Below are 12,750 nucleotides of genomic sequence, written 5' to 3'. Positions count from 1 at the left end.
CATAGAAGATAATCTATCCTTTTCTGGCACATTCTGATGTTTTTTTTCTGTATTTTAAACCCAAAAGTAGAAATAATAATTAATTAAATAAATAAATAAATAAAAATTCTAATTATAAATATTTATTTAAAAAAATGTGTAGGTCATGTAAGACTTGCTGCACTAAGCAAGTTTTATTTAGCTGGACTGATTAAAGAATTGACTCTGGATTGTAAAGGTTGCTGAAATTTCTCAAGCTCAGTCAGTCTGGATGGAGCAGATTATTTACATAAAAAAAAAAAAAAGATATGGCAATTTAAAACCATTATGCTCACGGAAAAAGTAACTTGTGCGTATATAAGGGCAGGTTGACAACTCAACAAAACGTCATCTTTCATTCATAAAAGCCTTCAGTTACAGGTTGGGAGGGCAGCTTGTTGTATTACCAGGAGGGAGACTGAACCAGGTGATGACATGCTCAGGCTAAATGATCGGAAAATGTCTCCTGGGGCAACAGAGGGGGGCGGCGGCAATTAGGAGCAGGTACCCCGTCCTCAACTATAGATGAGCTGGTGACAGGACGGTATCGGAGAGCTTCTGCATTTAAAAACCGCATCCTCATGCCACACACGATGAACTGTCAGACAGGACTCCAATTACCGGGTACTGTTGTCTAACTTTACGTTAAACTGAGTCGCCCCTCCAGCTTCAGGAAGCAAGTTAAACAAGAAGTTGAGTGTCGAAAAATCCCCAACACATTTTCCATTACCTAAAGAAGCATGCGTGGTCGCTGTTTATTTGATACATTGAGAGAGAGAGGAAAAACTTGTGATGGAAAGTATCCTGTATTATTATTGACATATGATCGTTGCAACAGACGTATAAAACGATAAATATGTCACCAAAAAAATATCGGATTTACCTTGAACTCCAAGTTGTAATCTGCAAGTGATGCAAGTTCCAACTGAGACGAGCAGAAATCCCTTCTTTTGAGCTTTTCATTAAAACAAACTCCAGTCATGCATTGCGCATGATCAATAAATCATCCAGCAGCGTTCAGAAACAAAGGCAATATCGCAAATGCAATCAAACCACCAGTCTTCAATCGGTTGCTGCCCTCGGGACCTGTCTCCTTGAAGTGCATCGCAGCTGCGCCTGGCCGAGTGCTGCATTCAAAGTTTATAGGAAATGACAATACTGATGGTCAAAGTAATCATCACCGACTGTCCAAGCAAACTAAAGTTGCAAGCGACTCCTTTTGTTTGATATGGTGAATTTAAAAAAAATATATATAGTTTTTTTTTTAAATAGTATTTTGTTTGGGAAACTGAAAAATTGCAAATAAACACAGGCCAAGCAGCTCTGTATTATTTTAGTTTGAAATATAAAATAAAATGACTGTTTGCACACTCAAAGATGTTTTACAATGCAATCAGACATTCCCACTCAAACTCACATTCACATGTGGATGAAGGCAAAAATACTGGATTGAAGCCACATCTGCCCTGGGCAGATCAATATTAATATCAATATCAATAATATGATCACTTAGGTTAATATTCTACTTGGATATCAATGTTGTTGTATGTTGCCATTTTTAATCACCTTGACACTACAACTTCAGATTTAAATTTTAAAAAACTTTTCCACTTGCATTTTATCTATTTGTTAAATTAGGTTTTCACCTACTGTTTAAGCCACTGCTTTAAAGTGAAGTTTAAAACCAGCAGCTGAAGATAAAGACTTTGTACACGTCCTACTTAAATAGATAAATCTATTTGGATCACATAAAAATAATTTCATGGATGAGACATCACAAGTAGTAAGTTCTATAGTTTTAAATTTAAAACATTGCTTAAATTTAAAACCAAAGACCAAATTATGAAATACAAAGTCAGAGTATGAATCGTCAATGGCGAGACGATTTCAACTTTCACTGTCATAGTTTAGATACAAAGTCAGAATTAAGAAGATTATAATTTTTATCTCATCTAATGACTTTGAAAATGAAAATAATCTTATAGTTAAATCTCACAATTAACATTTGGAAAACTAAAATGATGACCTACATGACGTTAAAAATGTAAACCATTATCATCTATCTCATAACTGAAATTTGTATGTAATAAATATGACAAAAAGTTGTAAAAAATTGTATTTGTATCTCACAATGATGACTTGAAAATTGATATTATCAGCTTATATCTCACAACTATGGCTTTATATCTCGTAGTCCTGAAATACTCTTTTAAGTGGAGGAAATGGGCTCCTATTAATAAGCGAGGGTTTATTTTAATCGAGTTCAGTGTTGGGGAAATATTTATTGTTTGTGGCTATTTTACCGGTGGTCACTGAACGCAGCAGCTGTTTGGAAAGCAGCAGCTGGCAGAGGGAGACTCAACAGCTGGTCAAGCGCGTTCATGGAAAATAACTAAGAAGATAAATAAAGAGAGGATACCATCTGTAATTGTTATAACATCCTTACCTGAGCAGCAGTGTGGAAGAATTGTCACTACCTTACAGTAAATGAGAGCTTGAAAATCTCTTTTCATCTGCAGGAGGCGCTGAAACGCTCTCGACGAGTCAACTTGGTCGTTTCGCGGTTACCACATATTGTCTCTCGTCGGTGTCCGTAGTCAATGAAGCGGGTGAAAAAACATGGCGTCCTTTGGTAGCAAGGTTTTTCTGTCGCTAGGTCGAACTAATGTCTCTGGTGTGGGTTTTAAGAAGACAGGAAACAGAGCCACATATGCTACGGCGTTGACAGTAAACTCTTCTTCTACAAATAAAGGTGAGTTCGTCTCTGGAAATGCTGACTATGCTAAAAGAAATAAAGAGCTACTGATGCTAAGCTAACCATATGAAACTGTTAGCAAAGTCAAGTGCCTTCATTTCTTGAGGCTATGCAGAGTTAATGGTGATGGTGATTAGACTTGAAAACGATTTGGTCAGATTAAAAATGCTTTGTCGTCTTTGCCTAAATGTGGACAGATCAGAGTAACTGTGATCCCCACCGTCTTTTCATCTAAAGTCAATACTGTTTGTGTATGTGATTGTAAGCGAATTTTGCTGTGATACAAGACAAATTTCAGACATACTCTGACCATTGTGTTGTACCATGCATGGCGTAAAATCATTTTTTGCGAGTGAAAACTTAAAATAAAATAGAGCTTGCTTTTGTGTTCAGCGAATACGGAAAATGTCTCTAATTTAAATGCCTCATTTAAATTAGAGACATTTGATATGACACCTCTAAATGAAATGTCAAATATCAAAATAATAAGTTTTTGAGTTACATGCAAAACATGGCAAGTCAAGGTCACTTAGTGTGGCAGCATCATGGTGTGGGGATGTTCCCCCCCCCCCTGTCACGGAAGATGAAAAGAGATAAATGCAGCCTACAAAGGTTAAAAGCAATAAAATTATTTAAAATCAAAGATTTTTTTATGTGTGAGAAAGGCCTAGTCAAAGTTTAACACTAACTTTGTGATTCTGTGGGGAAATTTAAAAACTGTTAAAGCTGAACTAATTTGCAAAGATGAAATGGTAAAAATTTCAGTCGTTGGACATGCATAGCTCTTTATTAATGAACATACTGCTACAGCTTTTTGTTTTTTTTTATAAATAGAAACAGTTTATAGCAGGTAAAGTAATATATCTTTGATAAAACTAGAAATCCTGTCAATTTTAAATCTTCCAGCGAGGGGCGGTAAAGGATCCACTGGCAGAAGACCAAAGAGAGGAGTAAGTTAACACAAGACCTACTAGCAATATTATTTTACAACTTTCAAAATTATCTTCACTCTTTTTTTTTCTTTTTTTTTTTCTTCACTTTTTTTTGTACATTAGCCTGGGGAGCCTAGGACTGAAAAGATGGCGCTGGATCAGGACTGGACCTCAGTTTATCCCGCAGCGACCCCCTTCAGGGCCAACACCGTCCCTCTTCCTCTGCGGATGGGCTACCCTGTGAAGAGAGGCATTCCACCAGAGAAGAAGGGCAACTTGGAATTAATAAAGGTCAGAGTTCATGACCTATGAAGAACCAAAGCTAAATAAATAATGAATAAAAAATTAATTACGCGGTTCTAGCTTTTTGAATTACAAATTTTCTCAGAAATGTAAGATTTATTTCTCCTGACTAGCCAAGTCAGTGCTGCTGCTGCGCTAGTGGAGCTCCTCTTTCTGTATTGTTCTCCCCCATGGCCGTGTCTCTGTGCACGGATTAGCAAGCAGCAGCTGCCCCATCTGGACTCGAGCCACTCGCAGATCCACTACTTACATTCGTCACAGCTGGAAGTCAGCCGGGTGGCCTGACGATACTCATTTCCTTCTGCCTGCAGGAGATAAACTGCTGTTTGTTACTTACTTGGCTTGAGTACTTGAAACATCACACCTTAGAGATTATTATCTACACTCATTTTGACATTATATCAGGATATTTTATATATTTTTGTGTTTTATGTAATATTCTCTTTACCCAAAGGATGAGAGGAGGTTTGTTTTCCCGTTCTGTCCATCATTCCTTTGTAAAACTGGTATTGGTGCATATTAATGAATTAAACCATTATTGAAGTGTTTATTTATTTTATTCCAACAACTTAAACCCATTACATTATAAAATAAATGACACCCAGAGTTAAATTTATGAAGCTACTGTTTCTGTTAGTTTTAGTGATGACAGCTAATGGCGAGCCAGTATTTTAGTTTCTTAGAAAACTAATTTTTTTTTTTTTTAAGTCTTGAGAATTGTCCAAATTGTAAATGAAGCTGGTAGTTCACTGAGTGCTTTGTTGAAGCACATTGATGGAAAGTTTAGTGAAAGGAAAAATACTTAGCAGCTTCTCATTCATGCCAACAAAAAAAATCCATCTTTAACTCTCAATAACAAATTTTAGTAACAAGTAGAAAATAATTTTCATCAGATCAAATGTAATTTTAAATGTAGAAAGCAGTAGTAGCATTAAATAAAATGCCTTTCATGGTAAAACTGTTTATTTTCCAGCTACTAAGCCATTATTCCGGTGTAAGTATATATATCTATTACTAACAAACATGTGAAAGGTTAGTGAGCAGATTAAAATACGGAGGGATAAAGGCTGGACTGAATTATTATATCCATCATTACATTAAAAGGGCCATTAAAGGATTCCATGTTTTATTTTTTATATAATCTGCTTACACTCATTTATTCAATGAATGTTGTTTTTTCTGATGATATAAGGCTTCGTTATGATTCCACATGCTTAATGTCATCGTGTGTGTGTGTGTGTCTATAACATGAAACAGGAATTTTATGAATAAGAATTGGGTGCACACATTTTATATTTATTGTAGAATTGCACATATAGATTAAAACATAAATATGGGTCATTGTTTAGATTACCACCAATAAGCTTCTGGAACAATTTTGTCTGAATATTTCACCACTTTTTTCCAACTGATTTTTTGTAGGGGTCTTTTAAATTGGTTTGTTTTCCTGCTGTGGGTCACACTTTTAAAATCCAAATATTTTCAGTTTAGCATCCAAATCTAAATGTTCATTTACTTTTCAAACTCCAAAAGCAATGTTGATGTGTTTGAGAACATTATCTTGTTGGGGAAAACCCAGAAAGTTTTTTTTTTTTTTTTTTTTTTTTTTTGCTTTTTCACCATCCAGCTGCTGATTGGAAGAGGTGGAGAAGTTGTTTTTAGTAATAAAAAAAAGTGTTTAGTTCCTTCTCGTATCCAAATCGCTACATGATCTTTTCGACTTTGTTTCAGATACCAAACTTTTTGCATCTGACACCAGCAGCTATCAGGAAACACTGTGAAGCTCTGAAACGTAAGCACTCAGTCCAGGATAATGTTACTTGCCTTGTTTAAAGGTATTTTCTTTTTGGTTTTCATGAGTTTTAATATGATAATGTTATCTTCTCCGCTGTTAGCTTTCTGCACAGAGTGGCCCTCGGCCCTGGACACCGACGCCAAATGCGACGAGCACTTTCCAGTTAAATTCCAGAGCACAGACTACGTGTCTGCTGGGCCCTCCATCAGGAATCCTTCAGCTCGCGTCGTTCACATGAAAGTGAGTTTCCACGACGATCGCTCTGAAAAAGTCCCGGCCGCTGTTTTTACCTGACTGAGTTGAACTTGAATTGTTTCTCAAGATTACAGAATTACACAGCGGCCAGTCGACGCAATGACACAGACATTCATTCACAAACAAAACACTTTGCATTATTAAACTGACAGATTTGCCCTGGACTTAGTTGGTTTTTCTTTTATTTATTTGCCCCCCCCCACCCCCCCCGCCCCTCCCTCTTGCTTCCCAACAGCTTCCACAGCAGGGGGGGGGTCAGAAAACAGTTTGCCATCAACATATTTTTGGAGACATTTTAATATTCCACTTAATCCTCGTGCTACCACTAATCCATCAATACCCAATCCTTCTTTCAGACTGAAGCCATACATGCAAATACATGCAGAAAACCAAGAACATGATCACTTAATATAAACCAAACGTAAACATACTGAATATATAAACGAGTTGAGAAAATACAGTTTGCTCCGCTCCGGTTAAATTTAGTCAGAAAATGCAACAAAAGCGACTCTTTAGAAACGTGGAGACATTTGGAAAAAACATGACGACAACATGAGCTTCTGTATCCATAGTTGCATACTGAGGACAGTGAAGATTCTGACATTAATAGTTTTCTCTTGTGTCAAATTTGCTATTAATCACCAACCATCTGCTCTCCTGACACATTGCCTTAGATTATAGCAGCAAGGTAGGAATTAGAAATTAATCCAGGTGGATTAGGCTCCAAGATGGATTGGAGAGCAAATCTCTCAAAGAGGAATCACAAATCTAGAGCAAATTCATCCAGACTCGTATTTCTGCATGTAAAAGAACATTTTCTTCTCTTGCCATAACAGACGAGTTATATCTGTGCGTGTTTGCATACCTGATGCCTTGAACTTGAATTGCAACAGGTATGTTTTTAAAAGATTTGATGTCATCAGAATGTTATTTTATGATATTCTATACATCCGAACGGTGACTATATTTCAGTCACTTAATTAAACACTTAAAATTAGGGCTGCAACGATTTTAGCTTTCGATTGTTCTGACGATTAATCGGATAAAAATTGGCACATCCTAGAGATTTTCCATGTAACAACTTGAGCTTTTTTTTAATATACTGTATTAGAAATACATTAAGACATGCAAATAAGTAATAATAAATTATTAGAAATTATTCAAAGCTGAATTGAAAACTTTGTGTAATTTGTTTAACGTCTAAGCGCGTCATGTGACCTGCCCTCCAGGTAAAGTTGTCCAGTTTGAACCTGGATGGCCACGCCCGCAAGAAGATGCTCAAACTTGTTGGGGACAGATACTGCAAAGACTCAGACATCCTCACCATCAAAACAGAAAGGTAAACAACACCGCCCCCCCTGAAAACACACAATCCTAACACAAATCAAACATACCCTTAAATATCCCCCTTTTCTGCCCCAGCTGCCCTCTGAGGCAGCAGAACTATGACTACGCCATGTACCTGCTGACTGTCCTGTACCACGAATCCTGGGTAAGTCGAGCAGCTTGTCTTTTTGTTTTGCTCACTCTGTCGTGTCAGGATGTATCCGTGCCTCGTTCGCGGGGTTTTTAGGTGAATTGTTTGTGCCTCTTCAGAATCCCCCCGTAAGTGTCTGACCTTTACTTTGCTGACCTTTTTTGTTTTGTTTTGTTTTCTTTCAACTATCATCCGCTCATTTAAAGGCCAACTGTTCAGTTAAAGACCTGCTGTCGCATTTGGTTTGTTCTCAGTTGGGCTTGAGATGAGATGTTTCTGGAAAGCCTTCCTCACGCCGCAGCGTTAAATGGGAGGCAGTGCCTCTCGGGTTTCCACTTATGTAATCTGTGTTACTTATCCTTTATCCTTTAATATACCTTTGAATTTACAGATTTATCTGTTTAGTACGTACTTGTCTGTCACACTTAAATGCTTCGGATTATCAAAGATATTTTAATATTTGGGAAGTAAATTTTAAAAAGCAGTATTCAGATTATGATTTAATTTATTAGAGGAAAAAAAATTGTCCAAACCAGCCCAACCCTGTGTGAAAATATAATTACAGCACTTGCTAAATCCTGGATTAGTCACAAATTTTCACAAATAAAAGGATAAACGGCTTTAAAAAAACATTGCATTTACTAGTGTGAAGAAAATTGGAGAACAAATTGGGATCAAAAGTAATATTTAAGGTTTCAGTTCTTCAGTAAGGTGCAGCGAGAGGCGTTATCCACTAATGAAGAAAAGATGGAACAGGGCGAGGTCGGCCTGCCAAAAAAAACATCTAAACTACTGTAGCCTTCACTGTCCCCTGTAAATATTAGTTATTTAATTTAAAAAAAATACAAAAATGAATTTAAATTGTGAAATAAACCTAAAGTTGAGTTTAAACCAGACTTCTTTAAATCTGTATTTTAATATTTGTTTCTTTTATACAATGCTTTCAAGTGGTTGACATATTAAGTAATAACAAACTGAAAGATTTTTATTAGGGATGCACAACATATCGGCAGGAATATCCATGTCTGTCTGATATCGGATATTCAAATTGGCCCAAATTCTCATATCGGTTCCCAGTTTTTATGCTCTTTTCATGTTTCCTTTAAGGCCTCGCAAATAAACTTGCCTTTGCTTGGGCTTACTAGTGAGAACCTAAAAACACCCTAGAAAAATAATAATAATAAAAAAAAATAGAATAAAGGTTTTAAAGTGGCTTAGTCAAAGTCTGGACTAAAAACCAATAAATCTGAATTCCCCCAGCTCCAGATAGGCAGGTGGGGTAAAGAGTTGCTAACGGTCCTCCAAGCTCTTATTGTTTAGGGGTCAATTTTTCTCAGTGCCAAGTTATTTTGGATGGCTTTTCATTCTATAAGTTAATTGTTTAGGAAACATTTGTTATTTACTCCATTTTTTTTTCTAATATTACATTTGGTTTGATCAGAAACATTTAAGTGCTATTAAATACAAAAACATTTCATACCCATAGTAAACAACCAGCTTGTGCCGCATGTTCTAGACTTTATTTTCAGGATTTTTAAATCCTTCAGCTTCATATATTCTTATCGGATGAGCCAGCATTTCTCTCCAGGACAGAGAGCGATCTTGTCCGCTTTTCTTGGAGAGCTAACCCCATTAGGGAGGCGTCGGAGCTAAATAGGCAGGAGGACGGCAAACAGCAGCATTGTCCAGTTGACATTTTCTCCCTGATGAGTAAAGAAAAAAAGAAAACAGACGCCCCTATCAGGTGTTGGACCACACCACGTCGGCCTCAGTGCTGTCCCTACGCATTTGGAGCCAGGCATATAAAAAGAAAATGACTCTCTTTGTTGTCCAACCTCTGCTTTCAGGAGCTCTTCCTGTCACGGCTTGGCCACATTAGCGAGGGGAAGGAAAAAAAAAAAAAAAAAAAATCTCCCAGTCAAAAAAAGGTGTTTGAGTCAGGAAGCAGAACATTGTCCGCTGCCCTTTCGGACACACAATGGAAGGCACAGTGCTTGTCCAGCGGGCTTTTGGACGACTTTACAGTGGAGCGGCGATCGGGTTGTAACGCTAGCCCACAAAGGAGCCAATTGTTAGCAGCCACTGAGGTGATAATATCTCCCCACTTGGAGAGGAAGACCTCGGCTGCTAATTCCAACGGGTGCTAATCCGAATCAGCTCTGGAGCTGACTGCAAGAAACCTTTCAGTAGCATGAGGGGGAGACTTGCTTCCCCCTACCCCACCCGGTGCACAACACCTGTCATCTTCCCAAAACGGATTTGTTTGAAGGTACACAAACGCAATCAGGAAGAACAGGTGGCCTTTTGTCTGTGAAAGGCCTGGAAAGTAAGCTGCATGCACACTGAACAATCTACTCTTTGATGGATGCTTAAACAGTCATTGGAAAAATAGTTTTGCTTTTTTAATAAAAAAAAATAAAAAATTGAATGTGTTTGGTTTTCTGGGGCGGTTACTGATCTATGAGGTATCATACTCTGCTCCTGGACCTGATCCAGACAGGGTTTTATGAGGAATCAGATGCGTATCGCAGTAAATGATGGTCATTAACCCCAAACACCTGGATCGAAGCGCCACTGATGGCCCAGTCGCCGCTCCGCTTTAAGATAATGGTTCTTATTGTTCTCCGGGGAACCCGATGACGGCTGAACAGGCAGCATACAGAGCAGGAGAAAATAACTTTGTTAGAAGATGAGACATAAGATATTTAGCCTTTGTTGCCAAAAAGGGAAGTGGAAAAAGCAGTTTCAAAGTTGTTTAATCTTTGATCTATTTTCACTCAGCAGGAAAAATGCAGTGCCTATATTACTCCAAATCTATTCATACTATTAATTTCCCTTGAAATTCTTCATTTTTGTCAAGTTGCTACTGCAAATTTCTGTATATTTTATGGTGGTTTTGTGAGTTACCTCAACACAAAATGGGGTACAAATGTAATTAAGGTGGTTTTAAAACATTTAACACAAAAAAACATCTAAAGTGTGGTGTGCATTTGTCTTCATAACAATTTGCTCTTAAAAACCAAAACCAGATTTAGAGAAATTCTCAGAATAAATACAGCCATCTTGAGAAAGTCTAAAAGAATTGTTTTCAGAGAAGGAGATTAAAAAAGCGCTATTGGTGGTGGCAGCATCATTCTGTCGGGATGCTTTTGTTCAGCAAGGGAAAATAAATGTAGCTAAATGTAGGAGAAAACCTGTTGGTGGCCACAAAAGACACCAGTGCAGAAAATGGCGTAGTCAAATCCAAACCAAATCCAAGATTCAGTGGTTGATGCTTACAAATGCTGTACTGTGATTTCATATCGTCCTGGTGGTGTGAAGCCGTAGTTCCACATATTTCCTTTCTTCCCTTTTCAGAAAATCGAGCCGTGGGAGGCAGAGAAAACCCGCGCAGACATGGAGGAGTACAGCTGGGAGGACAGCACGTCCCAGAAGAACATCCTGGACACGCTGCTGCGCATCAACGCTACCGGAGAAGGAGAGGAAGCTGAAGTGAGAGAGCAGCTGCTGGGAAGGGAGGAGGTGCTGGAATATAAGGACTCAGTCGAGACGCTGAAGAATGAAGAGCCGAGCGAGAGCAACATGCTGCGGTACAAGGAGGCGGTCAGGAAGGTTCTCAAGGTGTGAAATCGTTAAAGCTGATAAACATTTACAGGAGGACAGTTGAAAGCATGTTAAGCAGAATGATTTCAACTGAGTTATTCTGTTGCCAGAATGATCTTGAATGTCTGATGGTGTCAGCAGCATTTATTTTCTCAAATAAATTTGCTGTAATATCCAGTATGTGGTGTTTTTAATACAAAAATAAAAGCAGAACATAAGAAACTGTTTGAGTTTTCTCTTCAAAGCAGGAAAGATTTCATAATAAGAGCTCCATTCAGTCAAAGAATCAGCTTTAAATTTGATCATACTCATCAGGAAAGATGCTTCCTGAGACAGTTTGTCCCTCTTGGAAGACGTTCTGTCTGTAATCTGTTTTTTTTTTTTTTAAGGTCAGGCAATAAACTGAGAAAACGTGGTCTCCGTCTGGTCAGTTGATGTGCAGCAAAGTTTCAACATATCACAGGCTGTAGCGTCCCGGTTGAAAGGATGATCTCTCTGATGGTTCACGTTTCTTTATTCAACAGCCTTTGTACATGAACACACCGTAAGAGCTACAAACATACAAATAAAATACCATTAGTAACTCTTAGTGGTTCTAACCTTTTACCTTAACCCATAAACTTTACTTTATGTAATATTAAATTTACAATACATGTATTTAAGTAACTATTTCTGTATTACAAATTAACTAAAACATATTCCAACTGTTCGACAGTTAATCAAATATTAGCACAAATATTAACACTTTCATGTCGAAACATAAACATTACGCTCAACAATACTCGTCAAAACACTCACTTTGTTCCCTCATCAACCAAGCGCTAACTAATTAATTGTTTAGACCTTAGTTGGACTATTCCTTAGTTATCTCCCTTTAACTGTGACTAGTACACTCTCTTACTCTGCCCTATGTCCAAAACAGTTGTCAGTTAGTCTGCAGCTCCCGTGTCAGTCACCTAGCAACCCTGCCTCTCAAAGCCCCGTCAAAACAAAAGCATCGGCCGCAAAGGCAACAAATAACTCTTGGCCAAATGAGGAAACGAATAAACACCAACAAAGTCATTTACACAGGTTGTCAACTATGAAACCAAAAAGATGGCAGCTCAATCCAGCCTCTTTTCTATTTTCACATTTTGTTCCTGCATGCCTGCAATAGAATAAATAAAAAGCTGATGCATTTTACATCAAAGATCTCCTTGGAAACTAGAGCTGATATAACACAAAGTGTACAAATTTATGTGTAGGGGCGTAATTCTCACGGTATTGTTGCCTTTGGTAAAATAAAAATGCCACAGTTCTAAAGAACTTACACCAATATTTAAAGCATCATTAATCACTTTTTGAAAACAGAAGGGAACAGTTATTTGTAGTGCCTCTAACGAATGGACAGTAACATTATTTACAGTGGCTCACCTGCAACTTTGTAGTACCAAGTTGGACCTTATTTTGCCTTCAGAACTGCCTGACATCTAAAATCTTGGTATAGTAGTCCATGGTGTCTTTCAGTTGCTGCAGATGATTTTATTCTGTTTTTGTTGGACTGAGACCTGGCATACCACTCATTGTAATGTTGAAGAAACAAGTTGGAGATGGTTTGAGCTTTCTGCCGCGG

The 12,750-nt window shown here is 37.8% G+C and overlaps 2 protein-coding genes across 2 annotated transcripts in view; one reads left to right on the top strand and one right to left on the bottom strand.

Moving 5' to 3' along the window:
• The window catches only part of kcnq1.2 (potassium voltage-gated channel, KQT-like subfamily, member 1.2), a 126,563-nt gene extending 125,145 nt beyond the window's left edge, over window positions 1–1,418 (bottom strand). The window contains exon 1 of the mRNA XM_015003907.2: window positions 902–1,418. The gene's annotated coding sequence lies outside the window, so the exon portion shown is untranslated. The remainder of the gene's footprint in view (window positions 1–901) is intronic.
• A 1,175-nt stretch (window positions 1,419–2,593) lies between these two features.
• On the top strand, window positions 2,594–11,360 carry mrps35 (mitochondrial ribosomal protein S35). The gene is made up of 8 exons (XM_015003908.2): window positions 2,594–2,770; window positions 3,680–3,723; window positions 3,829–3,996; window positions 5,740–5,800; window positions 5,904–6,043; window positions 7,288–7,397; window positions 7,481–7,550; window positions 10,893–11,360. The coding sequence occupies exons 1-8, from the start codon at window positions 2,638–2,640 to the stop codon at window positions 11,160–11,162; spliced, it is 996 nt and encodes a 331-aa protein (XP_014859394.2). The 5' UTR covers window positions 2,594–2,637; the 3' UTR covers window positions 11,163–11,360.
• Window positions 11,361–12,750: the final 1,390 nt, after the last annotated feature.

Source organism: Poecilia mexicana, unplaced genomic scaffold, assembly GCF_051168715.1.
Source record: "Poecilia mexicana isolate PSO_F unplaced genomic scaffold, ASM5116871v1 scaffold_6, whole genome shotgun sequence".
NCBI classification, from domain to species: domain Eukaryota; kingdom Metazoa; phylum Chordata; class Actinopteri; order Cyprinodontiformes; family Poeciliidae; genus Poecilia; species Poecilia mexicana.
Note: the sequence above shows the minus strand (reverse complement) of the source record. Positions and strands in the feature narration are given on the sequence as shown.

Excerpts from the sequence above, each read along its gene's own strand:
- mrps35 (XM_015003908.2), top strand. The coding sequence starts at position 2,638 with ATGGCGTCCTTTGGTAGCAAGGTTTTTCTGTCGCTAGGTCGAACTAAT. Across the intron at positions 6,044-7,287 it reads CTCGCGTCGTTCACATGAAA|GTAAAGTTGTCCAGTTTGAA; the intron begins GTGAGTTTCCAC and ends CCTGCCCTCCAG. Across the intron at positions 7,551-10,892 it reads TCCTGTACCACGAATCCTGG|AAAATCGAGCCGTGGGAGGC; the intron begins GTAAGTCGAGCA and ends TTCCCTTTTCAG.